This window comes from Neopsephotus bourkii, unplaced genomic scaffold (assembly GCF_033783945.1).
Source record: "Neopsephotus bourkii isolate Nb327-2 ecotype Australia unplaced genomic scaffold, CSIRO-AGI_Nbou_v1 NB_718, whole genome shotgun sequence".
NCBI classification, from domain to species: domain Eukaryota; kingdom Metazoa; phylum Chordata; class Aves; order Psittaciformes; family Psittacidae; genus Neopsephotus; species Neopsephotus bourkii.
Genome location: NW_026901217.1, coordinates 443,238 through 462,881, shown reverse-complemented (window position 1 = coordinate 462,881; position 19,644 = coordinate 443,238). Strand labels below are relative to the sequence as shown.

Sequence of the window (19,644 nt, the reverse complement as noted above, 5' to 3'; positions counted from 1 at the left end):
ATCATTAGGTGTTCATGCAAAGAGCAAAACTGAATAAAAATAGGGCTAGTAAGAGCACTAGTGAGAGTTAAATAAAAGAAATACTGCTTGCCTGTTTTAACTGCGTTGTACGAGAGGGGGAAGGATGTTGTTAGCTTAGTGGTACGTAACCAGTGCACAGCAAACTCTGCCCCATGTATATATCAATGAGATAACAAGAGACGCCTGTAGCTTGACAGTGGTAATTTTTAAAACTTACTTCTGCTGTTAATTGCAGCTTTTGTGTTGTATTGATTTTATTGCAGCTGTCACTAGCAGCACATTAATAGCACATTACAGAACTTATTTTTAACTAACGCAAAATTAAATACTAATAAAATGAACAAGCTTGCTTCTGGCATCCTTTCTATGTGTAGCCTGGGCTCTGATGAGATGATGTGAAGCTGATTTAGTTTTTAGTAAAGGTTAACTGAGAGTTAAACTATGAAAATGGTTGAGATCTTTTAAAAAAGAACATCGCATATTTATAGAATCCTAGAATAGTTAGGGTTGGAAAGGAATTTAAAATCATCAAGTTCCAACCCCCCTGCCATAGGCAGGGACACCTCGCTCTAAACCATATCACCCAAGGCCTCCTCCAACCTGGCCTTGAACACTGCCAGGGATGGAGCATTCACAACCTCCCTGGGCAACCCATTCCAATGCCTCACCACCCTAACAGGAAAGAATTTCCTCCTTATATCCAGTCTAAACTTCCCCTGTTTGTTTCAACCCATTATCCCTTGTCCTATCACTACAGTCCCTAATGAAGAGTCCATCCCAAGCATCCCTACAGGCCTCCTTCAGATACTTGTCCACATATAATTGTGTTTATGGCAGAGGATAATTTAAGCAGTTTAAAAGTCTTGGTCTCTGCTGTGTTCTTACCAGTGCAGTAAATCTATGCCAAAAGGGAAATTGTTAATTACTAGAAGCCTGTAAGTGCTGTCCAACATCCCCAGAAATGTGGTATTAACCAAAAGACAAGGAGAAAGAGGTACTTTTTCATAGTTCATTGGCTGTATGCAAGTGCTGGGGAGGGCTGTGAGTGCTGACACATCTCACTGGGCCTGGAGAAGCATTGTCATTCCCAGGGCAGTTAGTGTGGGATATGTTAACAAGATAATTGAAGGGCATTAGCATTTATTAGAAATTAAAAGGGAAGCAGAATTCCTTAAGGCCTGCCATTGTAATAGGCATCTGGGGGGAGATGAAGTGTTTCTAATTAACAACCTATGTGGTTTTTTCGCTGCACTCTAGATTTTTCTAGCTGACCACCTGGCCTCTGGCTCACAGTTAACTCAAGCCATAAGCTTTAAGCATGTGAATAAGTGTTACTGTTTTTCTTAATGACAAAAGAAGCATAAGCAATACCAGGATTAAAATGGCTCAGAATTGACTGGGTTGAGAACTGCATTCCGTTATAGAGTGTGAAACAGGAGGTGCTGAAATTGCCCTCAGCTCAATCTCATTCAGTGTTGTGTTCTAGGGGCGCTGAAGTTATTTCAAAATACAGGGATTTTCTGGAAAATTGGTACAGCATTTATCTCAAGTGGGAGCACCATCAGATAGTGTCTTGCTGAAATGTTTCTTAAACTGTTTACCTTCTGGCATGCAAAATTACCAGCATACATAATAGATTGTACTGTAGGCAGTATAATCCATCATCTCAGTGAGGGAAGATTTATACCCTCCTGCTATCTTCCATGTCTTATCCTGGGGAAGGAAGGAAATGCTCAAACACTGATATTGGCTTGCTGCTACTTCAGAAGGAAATAGAGGTAGATTATAAGTGAATAAGTTATCCACAAACTCTTTGGTGTTTCTAATTTTATGTGACATGCTTTGGAATTTTCATAAGAAAACACTGGTTTTTCCACAGTTAAAACCACTTTTAAGACAGTATCCATCTGCTTAGTAGTAAGTGATGGCAATTAGCGAAAAGCCCCACTTCTGAACTGCTTTACACTTACACATGCAGCTTGCTGTGGATGTGTTTGGGGGGATATTAATTCTTAAATTGTCTCTATCCCTAAGAATTCAAAGTTGCAGGAATTGGCAGATTTCTGTAGCTTTTTGCAAGCTGCAGTTCCCAAAGCATTGTAGTGATGATTCTGGTGAGAATGCTTCCTCTGTACTGATCACGAGTTTGAGATAATGCAGTCTGCCATACAGAAATATATATATATATATATATATATATAGTTTAAAGGTATAGTGTCTGATGGTTCAATCCAGGTCAAGAAGTAAATCTGGGCTTTTCCGTCTGTCAGTGACTTATCATTAAGTGACACTGCAGTGTAGTGAACTCTTCTTTTTTCCATTCAGGGAGTCCTGAAGGTAGTTCATAGAGCGTATCCTGAGAGCTGTAACTTTCATCTTTGGCAAACTCTGACTTACTGTGACTGCACTGATCCAAACCATGTTCTTAATTTCTTTGTAACAGTAAGGAAGATGTAGCAGTATGATAGAGAGGAAAGTATTTGCCCCTGTGTTACAATTTGCAACCCACAAACACAAAAAACACCAAACCCACAAACCACAAAACCTTTTTTTTTTTTTTTCTGGAAATTGTAGGAGGAAAACCATATGGGTTTGTTGTGGTCAGACTAAAGCAAAAACCCAGCACTTTAGCACCAGTTACTAAAAAGAAAATTAACTCTATCCCAGCTTGAAACCAGGACAGGGTTTTCATCTCTTCACTCTCCCCATCACTGCAGTTCTATCTTTGCTTAAAATGTGATGGTCTATGCTAATATTCACTTTCTGAGATACGATGAAGGTAGCTGGGAGAGTCTATCTGAAACTTACTGAGGAACCTGCAGCATCATTTGGCATAAAAATTGCCTTACAAACCTGAGAGTGGGAACAAAGAGAAAAAGCTTGTAAAATATTTCAGCTTCAGTCCTCCTCCTTGGTGTCTGAGGAAGAAAAGCCTGAGAACAGGCTCCAAAACAATTTTGTCTGTCTTCTAAATGCTTAAACAAAACAAGTAAATAGAAAACAGTCATATCCACTCTCAATTTCCTATAGAAAGGATTTATTCTTCAAAGTCTCTACATATAACCTGTTACCAGAAGGGATGACAGCCACCCTCAAGTCACTTCATGAGAATTTCAGCCCAGCTCTGTCATTTGCTCTGAAGGAAGTGGATGGAAAATGCAGCGCATTTGGGATTCCAATAGGATGTTGTTTGCATTTTATGAAACTCTCTTAGTTATGACTAAAATCAACCTCCTAAATAAAAGATAAGGTGTTTTATTGGTAGGACTGTTGAGTGCAATCTCCAGATTGCTACAGTCTGCATCCCAGCCTATGTGGGTTTGGGTGAGTTTGGTTTAGCTGTCGACCTAGTGTGAGTACGAGTACTGCATTAGTGCTGCTCCTTGTACCAACACCACCAGCTAAAATCAGGTTTTGGTGTATTTTGTGATTGGGAAATCTACATGTGTGCTAAATTCCTTTGCATACGTGCACCCATGTACTGTGAGGGACATTAGCACTTGAAGAATGCCTGGGAGCAGAACAGACCAGGTATCAAACTGCTAATGTGTTCTAAAAAAACCTGTATCAGTATGTTGGATGAAAGCAATTAATGAACTGGCATTGTTTATTTGAAATGGAAGAGTGGTTTTCAGATCTTTCCTGTGATTTTTTTTTTTATGACTCATACATTGGTTAATCTCATGAAGAGATGAAGTGAATTGGTGTCATTAATCAGCAGCAGTCACATTCCTCCTGTTGTATATCTCAAACTGCGCGTGCAGGTATAAAACAGTAAATTACAATATTCAAATTTATACTTCCTGCTGTTCAACACCCTCCTCACTTACAATGACCCGAATTACAAATGCAATACAGATTGTGATCCTCTGTTTACACCAACAGTTCTCTCTGATCTTAATTCTGTCATTCTACCCATAGATTTGAACATGTAGAAATTAACATCAGATTTTAAGCATCATTCTTCATGCATGACTGTTCTGGTTGTACAAGAAGCCTTTTTTGCCTCTTAAATCGGCTTTGCCACTTGTCCTCACCATGGGGAAAAAAAGGCTAGAAAAAAACTTTGCCAAAAGAAGAGGGATGATTCATGAAGATTTTTCATGGTCAACAGGAAGCATTTAAAATCTGATTAGACATATAAAAGAGACAATTTATCATGGGTTTATGTTTCACTGTGTTATGTGAGCTGAATATATGATCATATTCTTCATAAAGCTCCCTTGCTATGACAGAAACAGACCGGAAATAAGTGTGACTCACCGGCCAATTATAGTAGCACCATAACCTTATGGCAGGGAAGTGTCTTGTGTATTAAGAACTTACTCAAACATTGTAGTCATCATCATTTCACACCTGCTTAGATCTCTAAGAAACCCCAGATTCATCTTATGACTTGGTTGTGGTTTTTTTGCTTGGTTCTTTTCCAGACGTAGATTGCATTTGCTTTAATATTGGTTGCACATTGGATTGAATTCCAAACCTTGCAAGAGAAATTTGTCAGGAAAGATTTTGCAATTTTGTCCTGAACATTTCCCATATATGTAATCCTAATACTTTATAGAAGAGAGTCTGGGAAGATTATTAGAACCATATTTTTTGATAGAAAGAGAGACCTTTGTAAAATTTATGTGTAGCACTGCACAGCAGTATTGGTAAATAGTAGAATGAAACAGCAAATCCTCTGCTTGGAGAATAATAGAGGTGAAAATCATGTTTCAAAAACCACTCAGCTGGCTTGACAGGTAAAGAAGAATCTCTGCTGCGAACCCATCACTTTTCAGTTCTGAAGCTAATCTCTGGTGAGAAGCCCAGAATGACTTTGCAGGACTTGAAGCCTCTGCCCATACTTGTAAATTAAAACCCCCTGGGGGATGTTTCTAGGACATGATCTCAGTCATGAAATTATTAAATGTTTCCACGTATGATTATGGTGGACTTTAGCACTCTCTTAGGTGAACTCAGGGCAGTTTGGGAGTTGGCATGACCAAGGGACTGTTCCCATGTGGCGGCTTCTAGTTGGCAATCTCTTTTGGCCGAAAAAGAGACAGAGATACAGAATGTGAACTTGATCTTGCTGTTCAGCTGCGCAGGAGGGAGCTGCTCGGGGTGGATTTAAACTGTTAATTTAGATGTCTTAAAAGCAGCAGTGAGGAAAATGGGTTGTGATTCTAACTGAAATGTTTCATTTATTTTTATTATATTTTCACTGTATGAATTTTGTCAATGTTACTATTTTACTATGTAGTTACTCTTTAATGTTGAAGGAAGAAACATTCTTGCAGGAATCTTGTATCGGTCACAAAGGAAGACACTAATTCTCCTGCAATCAGATGAGATTTCTGAAGTGCTGGACTAACACTAGGGGAGATGTATATTATGAAATAGCACATCTTTTGTGTGTATTAGATATAAACCTTGCAGTTGCCCTTTCATCTATTTTTCAGTGTTAATGGTATGTTAAAAGTTAACATGGGCAAACAGTAGGGGGTTTACTTTTTGGTGAGCCAACAATTTTGGGACAGAATGAACCAAACTGGGAATTTTTCTGTTTTCCAGATCCGTTTGAAATGTTGTCTAAAAATGTTTAACTTAGTATTTAATGTTTCAGCATTTTCTCTTTGAGTTTTCTCTAATATAGGCAATATTGAAACAAAAATGGCTTTCACAAACAGGAAGCCGAAATATATCTCTTAGCCTTTTTCCCATCTTGGGCTGATACTGTCAGGTGTGGTCTATTATGAATAGATCTGGGTTAACATGTACTGTATTTTCAGGAAGTCTAATATATGCCATACAACAATCAAGCTCTAACTATATTGTCTAGTTTTGGTAACTAACAAAATATCTAATTTGGGAACTATTTTTGTTGTTATTAAACTGTAGTCATGTGAAAAAACAAATGGTGTTCTGATGTTTTATCATCACATATTTAGCAAACAGTAGATGAGCACATGCTTTTGTGCCTTTTATCCAAAGTATGAATATTTTCCTAAATTTTATCTCAGAATTAGTTTAATGTCTTCCTCTTAATCTAGACAGTACATACAATCAGCTAATAGATTGTGAATACCTAGTTCAACCTGTAAGAGTCCACATCTTTTAGGAAGGATGCTGCAGAGCAGGCTTGCAGCGAGACATTTCTGTAGGCCAAATCAAGGGTGAGTTGTGCTGTTCTATTGCTTACATATGTGGGGTATGCCTCTCTCTCACTTGCTCCTGGATATACAAAAACAGCTCAGCTGACAAAATTGGGGGGAAATTCAGACATTAATAATTAGTTTTAATTAGTTTGACTTCAATGAGAACACATACACTGGAGATTGAAAGGGAGCAGCTGTGTAATTTGACTTTTTACTTAACCATTCCTTCCAAAGTCCCCATGTCTATCTGTGTGATCACATAAGACAGTTCGGTTTTCCTGGACGTGTTTGTGTGGGTGCAAGACCAAATGTCTTCTAGCCTCTTAGTAAGTACTACTGCAAGAGTGTGTATTTATGAATCTAGTGTTCTGCCCTAACCATTGTGGCCTGTTCATAGTAGTATTGAAAATCTGTAATGTGACAAGAGCTGAGCCTCCAGTACCCTGCTGGTTCTGGCCAGCTCCTCCAAATGGAATCTTTTTCTCTGGGCAGACTGAGGACCCTCAATAACAGTGGTATAGTTTGAGCACAAAAAACTGAATTACTGTATATTGACTGTTTATCAAGATCTAGGTGTCATGTCATCATGACTACATTGTGAACTTGCTGCGTGGACAAACTCAGTGGACAGGCCTCATGTTATACCTTGTGCTCTCCTTTTTATGTTCTAAATAATGGTGTTAGAAAAAGAACATTTTGGTGTTAAAACAAAAGGAGTAGGGAAATAAAGGATACTGATAAAAACAAAAAGAATAGGGAAAAAAGTTGCTGTACAAAAGGTAAAACAAAAAGAGGGTGGTTAAGGTGAAAAATTGATAAACACATTGGGTTGTTTGTATTGTTGATATATGTTTAAATACCAGCTGTCTCCAAATCCCTGACTGGATTCTGTTCAGGATTCATATTCGAAGAATACTGGAACAGTATTCTTCGATCTGAATATTCTTCAATCTGAACTGCTCATCAGTTTCAGGAAAGCCAGTTGTTTGTTTTGAACCAGAGTGGAAATTATAGAATCACATAGCCAGCAAAAATTGATTTTTAGCATCTAATTTTTAGTATCTAATAGCATTTAGATTTGAGGAAAAAAATGTATGTTATTGACAACAATATGCATCAGAAAAAGAAATATTGTAAAGATTGTTGATACAGAAGATGTCTCTTATGGTTCCCTTCCATTTTGAAATAATGCAGAAACATTTTCTATTTTTAACAAATTATTGGAGGTTTTATTGTATTGACTTTGTATCTTAACATAAAAAGGTTGCTGCTCGGTATTCTGTTATATATTTTATCTGAATTCTGCTCTGATTCAGCAGTCCTACAGGACTAGGCTGAGATCTGTTTATTTCCTTCTGAAACATGTTTTACTCTTCTAGATATTATAGTGCAGCATCTACATGATGGCCAAGAGATGTTCACAAGGATCCCATCTTTCTCTTTTGAAAACTTTAGGGCTGCCTTCTGGAACTGTAGTGCAGCATGTTGAAACACTTGATTCTTCTCTGAAGTATTTAGAGTGAATCACAGTAACACGTGTAATGTAGAAATTACGCTGCTTTCATTCAAACAAAAAAAAATTGTGGGGTTTTGTTTTGTTTTTTTTAAAGCAAGCAAGCAGACAGTATTCTGTTTAGAGTCTCTGAGGGCTGAAGACACACTTTACAGGTTTTTTTTTCTTCAAAGTTCTTGATTGTGATAGTCTTAAAAGGAATAAGTAAGTAAGCAAAATTGTGTAAGATTGAGAACTGTTAGCAATCCCTCCTAGTTGAAGAAATATTTGTGCTTCTGTTGTTGGATGGGATTAAAGAGAAGCATCTCACTTTTGCCATTTGTCTGTGTCAGCACTGGAGTTTGACAAGAAAAACCCAACAGGCCCAGAAACTGCTTGCTTGAGTCTGTCTGCAATAAAGGAAAATTTCCCCGAAGTATGTGTCCTTGTGTTGGTAAAGAGCCACCTATCTATTCTACCTGAAGCACTGCTTTAAGACACTTTAGAATTTCTAGACTCATTAGTAGCTGGAGCTGGAAAAGTTCTAACAAGAGAAGCATATATCCCAAAGTGATAAATTGCAACTCCAAAAACCTTGCACAGGGATGTCAGTGTGACTGATAATCAAAAGCCAGACTGTGCCCTTATATGTATGCTTGGCTTTATAAGGACTCTTGAGAGGCTTTTTTTCCTCACATCATTTTCATTGTCTCTGCTCCACTGTTTAGAGGTTCAAACAATTTATCATCTGAATTTAAAAACAACAGAGAATACCTGCTGTTTTGCCTTTGCCTCATTTGATAGGTATGCAGCATTATCCCAATAGGAGTTTAAGATGATAAAATACCAAGTGATATAGAAGGCAGACTGAAATGGTTATATCATCATTAAACTTACAGCACCCTTGGCTGTTATGATGTTGTATTGGTGCTATGTTGTAAGCCTCAAATGAACAATTTGAAAGTAAATAAATAGAAATAGTACTGTAGGTTGGAGAGTTGTTCATGTCCCTAGATTTAGAAGATTTCAGTGTTCCTCTTTAAATTGAGTACGTGTGTACGAAATAAAAACTTGTTGGGTATTTTGGGAGTCTTCTTCCTTCCCTTTGGTGTGAGTTGAGAATATGGTTTGTGATGGAAGGAACATCCAAAACAATGGTTATACCATCCAAAAAGATAGCTACATCATAACAGGGTCAGGTGTCACTGTTCTGGCTGTGCTGAGTGTCAGTCAGAAGGCAAATAAATCCAGCTGACATGGTACCAGCTAAATTCATGCTGTTTGCAGGAAAACTTCTACAGGTGTGGATGAACCAGGGGAAGCAGTGTTGTCATGCTGCTGACAGCTGGGTGTAGGGCCTCTCTTTAACTAGATACATTAGTCACTACAGAGAATGCTTTAAGATGTGTTAGAAGACATTGTCACTGCAGTGCATTGAAAAGTATTAGCAGAGCTTAGCAAGGCATCTGTCTGTGATCAAATATTCCTCTTAAATTAAATGCATGTTTAGGTATTCCACTCAGCCTGTTCTTAGGAAGTTGACAATAGAGTTGGATCCTCTTGCTCTATTTTGAAGATGTGTTATTGAATCTTGCATAGAATGATATGACTTATTTGTGGTACAGAAGTCCCTGTGCATCAGCTGTTCACTGTGATTTCACTGGGGGGAATATAGGACTTTTTATGTTGAAAGACACCGATCATTCTTTTCAGCATATCAAAGAACAAATGTACTGTAGGTTTTTCTGTTGGAAATAAAATAATAGAAGAAATGGCTTTTATCTGCATTTCCATCATTACATCTGCGTGAATGTCACCAGTGCTAATGGGACTTGTAGAAACATAGATAAAAGACAGTCATACTGTCAATGAGACATGGAGCAAAACAGAACAAGGCAAATGGCAGAAGTAGGAGGGTTCCTTCCTGAAGAGGCAACCTGTAAATATGTGTAACTCAGCCAGCTCAGAGTAAAGTGTTAGCATGCAAAGCTAAGGCTGTACCTCACAGTGGCTAATGCCATGGCTGTGCAAACTTACTGAATGTTGAACTTTGTTGCTGCCTAGGTGAATCATTTCAGAGGAAAGAGTTTGGTCTGTGTATCTGATGTGCCATTGGTGCACATATGAAGTCTGTGGTGGAAGACACCCAGAAGGACAGTTCAAAAGCACCTGGGCTCTATGGCTAGGAAGGAATAGCCAGGACTATGAGGGTTGAGCTAGAGCTCTCCATTGTGGGCGTGATGGGGGAGAAGTGAAACCAGCAGGCTCATCTCCAAGAGTAGAAAATGGGTGAAGGGACAGTACAAAACAGTCAAAGAGGCAGACTTCTGGGACCCTGGAGAGATTAAGGAAGGAAAAGGAAAAACAGCAGATAAAAATGTTTTTAAGAGTATATAAAGATACATAGTAAAGGAGAAAATTAACAAACAGCAATGCAATTAGTCCTCAGCTAATCCCAAATGTTAACGTTATCATTGTGAGCAGAAGAGGAAGGAAGTTCTGGGGGTGGACCATTAGGAAAAAGGTGTTAACTGGGTTGGTCTGATAGAGAACACGGAGTTATTTCTTTTGGTATAAGCCACAGTGTTGACAAAGTCAGCATATCATACAGTTCCTTGTTCCTTGACAGTTTCTGAAAGAATTTTGTCTAAAATACTGTAAATGCAGTTCTTGCACCTCTCTTGCTATCCAAGCTCAAGAAACTCAACATTGCCTTTTAACATGCAGGTCAGAAGGAAAGGCTTTCTGTAACATGAAGTGATTGCTGCTGTCTTTGATGCACCCTTCTCATTTTACCTGGCATTGTGTGGTATTACCTTTACTGTTCTGCAGCCTCTTTATAGTCTGCCAGCATTTTTTTTCTTGAAAATTAGCATAACTGGGACATGTGCTGCTGAAAAAGCACTGTGCCATAATTTGTATATTTGGTTATTCTTAGGTCCACAGGGAAAAATGGTGAGTTATCTTTTCATCCCAGAATATTCATAGTATATAGAAAAGTGAAAATTTTCTAAGTCCTTACTGGACAAAGGACTAATAAGGACTCCTGAGTATATACCAATGAAGTTAAGTTTGGAGGGATTGAAGGGTATAGTTGAAGTATACATAATTCTACTTGCAGAGAAACTACCAAGACTGCAGTAGAAGAGGTTGACAGTGATTTGAAAGTATCCCTGCTGCTCTGACAGGACAGTGACCGTGCAACTTCAAGTGATTTAGTAGGACTTTGCTGTAGCCAGATTAGTTCCTGGCTGAGTTGACTTGACAAAGGTATAAGGTAATTACAGGAATGTAGGTGTGAGCCTTTAAATAGGAAGAACTGCTGTTGACTTCCACCGGCACTGGTGAATATTTTAAGGAGTCAATATACCATCATTTAAAACTGTTGAAGCATAGCTGTTAATTCTTTCAAAAAAGAGCACATGCCCATTCTATTTCTGACTATATATTTCCTAATAGATAATGAAGCAGGACTGAAAAGCCTGCAAACACCATGGAGACAGTCTTTTGTCAGTGTTGCATCATGACATATGCATGATCTTTTTTTCTTTGCTTCCTTACCTTTTTTTTAACTTCTTTTATTTCATTTCTGTTCTATATGTGTGTTCATTTTAGTGGCAGTATAGTTCATCTCATAAGTTATTTAATGTTAACTTGTGAATACTACTCCAAGGCAACTAGCAGGCTTAATAACCTCTTAGACACCTGGTCATCGCACTGCTCATATCAGCTGTAGACACAGTAAATATATTGGAAGTACTTATCATAAATTTCTTTCATTGAAATGGTTATATGGTTTCACTTTGTCAAACTACTTACATGTTGGCTTTCTTTGCTGTTTAAATACTGTTCTGTTTGTTCCTAACTTCCCCTGTTTAACAGCAGACAAACCCAGGGAGCACTGAATGAATCGGATGATCCCGAAACAGGCTGTCTAACTGATAACAAGCCAACTTCTCGACACTTCTATCCTATCGCCTTGCTGCTTGTCAGCTCACACTTGCTGGTTGTGTGGCTTATCTTAAGTCTTGCTTTGCTATTAGCCAAATATCAATAAACTTCACTCGTGTTCCTTTCTTTTCTACAAACAGCAACAAACTAACTTTAGGAAAAGGAATTATGCTGTAATATTTCTACAATCTCAGACCCCAAGGATTCATCTTTAAGATAGAAATGACTGAAATGTATTATGGTTTTGTTTTTTCTTTTTTTCTAAACTTTAAGGAATATACTATGCATTGAGTGAATTGATTTGCTCTTTCTGTTTATGGTAAAGCTTTCCCACTTTAATTAGCTCAAAGAAAGCCTGCTTACAATGCTGTCACTGTATACAAGAAGATGTGGAATCCTGAATGCTTGAACTCCTCTTTCCAGAGTAATCAGTCTGACAAAAAAAAAAAAAAAAAAGATTAAAAAAATATTTGCACAACACAAACTAACCCCTAGAGGAATATTTCAGGGTGGTGGTTTGTGAGACTTAACTTTCTCTGTGTTATTTTCATTGCTACTAGCTGATGGGATCTTTTTTGTTTAACAAACGATTATTACTTTACTACAACTAACCACTTTCTGTCAAGTAACTAAATGGAATGGAGTAGGTTCTGTTTTGTAATGAAATTCACCTGTTTGTAATTGTTGCTTTAGTTGCTTTTGCTTTCAAGACACTTTTATATTCTTTTTAACAAAGTCCTGTTTATGTCTTGATGCACCACTTTGGAACTTGTTGACTTTTGTACTCTATGTGAAGAAACATCATTCCCTTCTAAAGCAGAGTGTTGCATTGGGCTGTTTGAAAAGATTTTTTTTTTTTTTTCTTTTTCTTCATTGCAAAGCTGAACATACGAGAAATGAAGCAGAGATGAAACTTTCCTTTGCAAATCTCTAGGGCCAGACTTAAGAAAATGCCTTATTCCTAGAATACGCATTTTTAGGGCAATGTGTACTCTAACATATATAGCAAACAATTTGGAAAAAAAAAACTATGAGAAGGTTTAAGAGGCAAATATATTTATGGAATTAGAACAAATTAATAATTAAAGTATTTAAATTATTTTTAATAAACTTTAAAACCTCAAGGGCAAATATATTGGAGGGGGGAAATCTTATCACCTATTTCTGAGGGCAATAACTGTACTGGGCCTGGCCTTGGATTTAATTTTGTAAGATGTATCATCACTTGTGGAAAACAAAAATGTAAAGTTGAATCTTTGTTATTTTTACTTCAACTGTTGCTGAAACTCTGCAATGAACAAATAAAGTGTATTTATTTATTCTGTGTTTCATGAAGTTGTACTTTTTCCCCCTTTTACTAGAGAAGGATGCCGCATAGAGAATGTGCTGAAGAATGTCAAATGCAGAAAGTATGCATTCAACATGATACAGCTGATGGCTTTCCCAAAGTACTACAGACCTCCAGAAGGGACATATGGAAAAGCTGACACCTAAGTTTAACAAAAGTGTGATCAGGAACATACATCACGCTAATTAGTGAATATAAAAATCGCTGTTTATAGCTTACTAATTGGGAATGTGTAACCAGTTGAGGTGTTATTTTTATCAGGTTTTATCATTATACATTAAAATAACTTCAGTTAGTCATTATGAAATAAAATACCAGGAAAAGCAATGGACTAAATATTCTCAAAGCCAAATATATTCAAATCTTCTTTGTGAAGTTGAAGGTTAGTATGACTCATACACCAGCTAGAATTAGTTATTTGGGTCATTTGATTGAAGATTACAAAGGCAAATGTCATTTGCTATAGGAACTGAGGTTAGCAATCTGCAAGGTGACATACTGACTCCGAACCAAAACCTGAGATTTGATTTAAGGGGTCTCTTACTGCTGAAAAGAGTGTTTTCTGGAACCAGCATGGCACCAAGGTCTTGATCACTAATGATGAAATCCTTCATGGAAGCGTTTACGAAAGATTCTAATGTTAATGCCTGGGTTAAATATAATTTTAGTAATTACGTTTATCTTCTTTACATAAGCATGGTGTCTTCTTAATATGTTTTTAGTAATTACAGCCTGTAATTTCAGTAATTGCATTCTGATTCCTTGCAGTTTATTTGGATGTATCATTCTTGGCTTGCTGTACCACAGCCAAATAACACTCATTCACTTTCTTATAAATCACATTGAAATCAGGGGGATTAATTCTTCAGTAAGGTGACCTGAATTTGACCTGCCCTGTTCACATTTACTATAAACCCTTAAAACTATATGTTCTTTAGAGGTAAGGAAAATTAGTTATATATACAGGAGACAATGTATCTTCAGCCTATAAAGACATGTATGTTATTACAGAGCCTAAGAGATATGTTGTAATTATGAGTAACCTGCTGTATTAGGACTAGTTAGTCACTGCAGCTGATTTATATCAACTTTGTAATGCTGCATGAAGAACTATCAGCTTTCAAAATGAATGTTAGTGCTTTTGCCAGCTTGTGTTAGTCCTAAAATTTGTCTTGCAAAGAACATTTGTGTTTTCTGATTGTGTCTATTTATTGCTGCCTTCTGCCTCCCAGAGAGAAATACAATTAATCCCCCCACTATTCACTGGTTACTGACCTTTATGTAATGACTTCATTTTGAGAAAAAAAAAATATCTGGAGCAGAAGTGTGAGAATTTTATTTGAATGAAACCACACTGGGAATATGCACATCTGGAGGAAATTGTAATTACCATGGATAAAGAAGTTAATATTTTCTTACTGCTATGGAAGTCAAAGAAATCTTGATGCGCTGTGAGTTATAATTTGTTATTTTTAATCCATTAATGCCCATTACCTGGGTATAAATCTGTAACTATACCAGTAAAAATTATATTTAAGAGCCTGATTCTGCAAATTCTAATTGGGTTATTACATGCAGATGATCTAAAATTAAAGCCATCTTGTATATTTGCATGATCAGGCTTTGGGGCTCGTAGAACATCAGGAAGAGACCCTTGTTCCAATATTCATTGACTTCAGTGAAGCTAGGAATTCACCTATACAATATGTTTACCTAACTAATTTTGAACTTTTTTTCAAAGAAAAGTAGGTCATTTAAATGGTGTGTTGGTGCATATGTGATTATTTTATAATGCGCTGTCATGAATTAGTTCTTTGTTCTTCTGGAATGTGTTACTTCAACAGATGTTAAGAGTTGGTGTTGCAACATCTGCCTGCTAAGCTCAGGCAGATGAGAATATAATGCCTTGATTTTTCCTGTTGTGTAGCAGTAGAAGTGGGCAGTACTCATTGGGTGGGTGGACATGTTCATAAATTTGTGTTTGGGTCTTTAACTATGGCATAGCTGATCTGTACAAAACTTTTTTGTGAATGTACGGAACATAAGTCTTCCCAGGGCAGTAATGTTTTGTTCTGTTGCTGCGCTAGCCCTCACTGTCTGCTGTGTTTGTTGCTAGCTTAAAAATACCTACATGTGCAGTTTAGAACTAGCAGTAAATTCCTTGTGCATCTCTGAAATAATCCTAGAGATGTACAGGAGAGAATGCTGTCTTCCTACTGTAATTCTGAAACAAGCTGTAAAAGTCTCTGTGGGGATGGTATTCACTGGTGAGTACTATGGTTTCCTATAATTCTTCGTTTCATGTCCCATGGGTATCCTGTCAAGTTCAAAATATGAAATTCTATAGATTTTCTTCTTATCAGGAAAATAGCCTTTCAAGATCTTGTCTCAGCACTTTAATCCCATTTGGGTTCTAAATTGCCGTTAACAACTACCATGTTACTTTTATATTGAAATTTTTTTCACCATATATTTTCTGAGGGGTGATGGGATGGGGAAAAGAAAAAAAGGCATTGCATTCCTGCCCTTTTTTGTTTTAACAGCCTTTCCCGTCATGTCTTCCGAAACTAAGTAACACAGAAAAGAAACCAAACCTCACATCAGTGTACTACAGTGAAACTTCATTGAGCCTGGGCCATTACAGAAGAGTAGGCTGGGTTTTGAGCTGAATAGGCTGTACTTTTTCAAGCCAGTTCTTTTACTGGAACATCTTTTTGTAGGTCATGAGACCCTTGTATAACCAACTCATGTGGCTGCTTCAGTACAGGCTCAAATGTTCCCTGGTTTACTCATTGCCTGCTGTGGGCTACTGGAGGCCATACAAGCAAAGGTTGGGTCATTAAAGCAGAACTGTCAGCTTAGCATGGATTCCAAACAAGTGGGTTTTCTGATTTGCTTTTTATGAAGAAACAAAGAGGTTTTGCTGCAGTTTGATAGTTACATTACTTGGAGTACTCTTTGTGGAAGCTGCTTCAACCCCTGTGCATTGTTTGAATGCCTAACAGATGAGTTTAATCATCTTTGAAGTGTTGCAAGTATCCTTGTAGCTCTCTGTGAGTAAAATTAAGCAGATGAATTTTTATGAGCAAACTACACCATTTGTTTTGCAAAGGGTTAAGGGAAGTATTCTGATTTTGGTGGCAGATTCACAGAAGATGTTCCATATCTCCTCTATTAAAACTTTTCTAAGTTATGAAATAATATACTTTGAGGGGAGAGCAATTCTCAAGGGCTAGGAGATGAACCTCCAAAGATATATCTGGTATCTAAAGCTAAATCCTGCTTACTTACTGAGGACTTTATTTGTAGAAATAAAGTCATCAGGATCTGCCTTGAGCAATCCTGAAATAAGGGCCTCTAGCTTTGAATATCTGTATAATGCATTACAGGTTTATATGGGGGGTTTGTACCACAGACTAGTGTCTAAATAGAGGTTAAAGTAGGTGGGGGTTTTTCCTCAGAGTTGACTGTAATACTGTTACAATGCATAACACGCCTTGACCTGATGTTATTAAGTGCCCTTCTTTTAGGAAGTATAAAATATGTTCTTGTTAATGTTTATACTTTGGCTTCCATAGAGCAACTAGGAGACAGAAGTTTTTCATTGTTATCTGATTTTTGTCTATGTGAAGCTGTGTATGTTCATGGAATACTAGCAATGTGTGTGTTATAAAGAAAAAACAATTTAGGACAGCTGAAACAAAATGTTAACTGAGGGAGAGCCTTATTGAAGCCGTTTGCAATGTTAATTTTTTTGCCGTCTGAATTTTGGCATTAGGTAAACAAAATAAGGGAATTAACAAACACTTTATGTGTCTAAATCAATCAGTCCTGATAAAAAATCACTTATTTATAGTGAAATAAGTTGTAATGGTATTCTAAATCATTGCTAGTAATGTAAGTGGAAAAAAGTGCAACATATCATTTCGAAGCCCACTGTATAATATGCCTAATAAGAGCTTCAGAAAATAAGCTTATTTTTATTTCTAGTTTAAACACAAGTTCTAGGAAATCCTGTGGGCCACTTATAAAAAGCAGAAAATGCACTGAACATCAACCAGTGTAGTAAAGAAAGAAATGACATTAAAACTATGTAGCAAAATTTCTTGTGGAATTAATGTATGTTATCAGCTAACAGCCTTAAATGTGTATCATGTCAGTTGGCTATGTCGTAAACTTGAAACCATTTATATCTATATTTATGCTTTTTCTAATTGTTAAAGAAATTGAGCTGTACAGGCAATGCCATGAAACATGAATTTGCATCTTTTCACTTATTTGTAGCTTAAAAGCAGATGTCTACAATCAAAGTGCTTTAAATTTAATGTTCTAAACAAACAAAACTTACCTTGTCAATTGCATGTTAAAAAAAAAAAAAATAAATACACAAATACCTTTTTAAAGCAGAAAAGAAAAAATCCCAGACGTCAGTCTCTGGAACATTGCTTTTGTTTTTCTTTAGTCACGCAGCACATTGACTGTTGTATTGCCAGAGCGTTCAGCTTGCACTCTGCAGCACTCAAGCATTTATTTAATCTCTCTCTTATAGCATCTGCTGAGTAAGTAATATAGCAACAATAAATTTCATCATGATACTTATGATGCAAGATTAAAAACTTGCATTTGCTCAAACATGAAACTTAATACTTCAGAATACATAAACCAGAGGACTGTTTTGAGCCAATACTTTTATATTCCAAAGAGCTGAAACATAAAGGATGAGGTTTGCGTGCTGACAGGGAGGAAGAGTTACAGTAGAAATCTGGCTGTGATAACAGAGCGCCCTGGATCTGTGTACTTTGGAATGCTGAGATTTGGACCATACTGCTCTTACTTAGATCTCTAACTGTTGGCAGTGGTGTTTTGTACGCTTTCCATGCACGCAAAGTACTTAAAAAGTTCTCAGCACTTCTCTTTTGTTTATGAATGGTCTGACTTTAGAATTTATAAAATCCCCAATTATTTTGGTACTTGTTTTCATTTTGTACAGCTATTCCTTGTAATGTTCCTATCTCACACTCTGGAGCACATGAGGCTGTGTATAAGTAACATCAATAGCACTTCAGTCTATAGTGTGTGTTTGTTCAGAGAAATGAAGCACAACTATAGCAATTCAACTCTATATTTCAGGATTTAGCATTTTTGTTTCATTGATGTCTGTAAGCCATGTCCATTGTACACTGTGTGTATATTTTTATTTAAATAAATGTGATGTTTATTTTTTATGTTTCTGACTTATTTTGTTTGTGACTCATTTTTCATTTTCATTACGGTGGTGTTGCTCAGATCACGCATGATGCTGGGAGTGGTTCCCTCTTAAAGGAGTCAGTGGAAGCCCTCCCACAGGTCTCATCACTGATAGGAGCAAATATTTGAGAATGCACCAGTGAAAAGTCTGCAATGGCCATAAATTAATTGTACCTATTGTTCCTAGTCTTACTACAACTTTCATCTCAGAGCCAGGTGCGTCCTGCATTTTCTAATTGAAAACAATGCTCATGTAAAGATAAGGAAACCTATTTCACGTAACTATTGATCTGTGGGGAGTTATTCAATGTAACAAAGGTGGAAGTAACATCTTCCATTATTAACACTTTTAAAACGTGATGTGGCATGCTTTGGCTGGTATTTTGTCTTCACTGTCTTAATGCTGGATGCTAGACCTTGGTCAATGAGGGTTGCTCCTGTGCTTTTTTTTTTTTTTTTGAGCTGCTGTTGGTAACTAGACGTATTGTATGATCTGTCATTGCAGCGAAAGGTAAGTTCTCCATGGTTGGCTGAAATGTAATACATAGGCCTTCTTTTAGGTTGCATGATAAAACGTGGCTCACCTTCTGTATTATTAGTGCTATAATTAGAAGTTGTTGCATACTTTACTTTCTCTGTTTATATGTTAGCATGTTTAGTTGTTTTATTGTGATGTATAGCGTGAAATTTTAATTCCCTGCAAGGTTCTTGGTAACTCCCATTAGAAAGCACCAGGAACTAATGTTGAAAAGCTGTTAGCATTCAGCCTAGGAATTTTTTCTCGTAGTAATAAAAGTGGCAGTCTTTAAAAACTACTTTGTCTCACTTTGCATGCTTATGGATTTTATCTTCCATGTCAGCTGGGAACCACTTTTCTCATGGCAATGCAAGAGTGAAAAGGAGAAAGAGCCTACAGCTGTAATGAGATAATAGACTGGTATCATAGTAAAAACACATTTTCACCAATTCCCTTTCCAAAGGTACTTTGCATCATGTTTGAGTAGAAGTATGACCTGACGTTTCTGAACCACGGTCTGCAGTGGCCTGCATTAGGCTGTGTGTTGTGGGCACTGAGAGTATACGTACACAAATGCTGCTTCTGGTAGGCAAGTCCTTGAGAGCTCTCCTGTGCACTTAGTGTTGAATCTTGTATGGATAACAACCTTTCATACTTGTGACAGCTGTTGTTAATGGAATTAAGGGCAGTAAGAGTACAGATGCAAACTGGTCTGCATGCTGCTTGCTTTGCCCAAATAAACAGACCCTATGCATTTCTGTGTAGGCTGTCCAAGCACAGCCCTAACCCCATACATAGATGAGTACACTTGCTCTGCTGCAGAAAAGACTTTTGGCATTGTTAGTGGAGATTATGTAAATGCTTCCAAATTAACTGGGGTAAGAAGTTGAATTCAAAGAATAGATGAGATTATTTTTTTTCTTGT

The 19,644-nt window shown here is 37.1% G+C and overlaps 1 protein-coding gene and 1 long non-coding RNA gene across 8 annotated transcripts in view; one reads left to right on the top strand and one right to left on the bottom strand.

Moving 5' to 3' along the window:
• INPP4B (inositol polyphosphate-4-phosphatase type II B) overlaps positions 1-14,058 on the top strand; it is a 315,400-nt gene extending 301,342 nt beyond the window's left edge. For 4 of the 7 annotated variants that reach the window (XM_061354115.1, XM_061354113.1, XM_061354110.1 and 1 more), the window contains one exon: positions 11,539-12,926. In XM_061354115.1, coding sequence (XP_061210099.1) covers positions 11,539-11,713 — 175 coding nt within the window. In that variant the 3' untranslated portion in view covers positions 11,714-12,926. Of the gene's footprint in view, positions 1-11,538; positions 12,927-12,968 lie in introns of those variants that run through there. The other 3 variants (XM_061354114.1, XM_061354112.1, XM_061354111.1) reach the window with 3 other exon arrangements.
• Positions 9,183-11,591, bottom strand: LOC133212557 (uncharacterized). Its single transcript, XR_009725524.1, has 3 exons — positions 11,476-11,591; positions 9,694-9,838; positions 9,183-9,316 (listed from the first exon to the last, which is right to left on the bottom strand). It is a non-coding gene; the product is annotated as an uncharacterized LOC133212557 (long non-coding RNA).
• Positions 14,059-19,644: the final 5,586 nt, after the last annotated feature.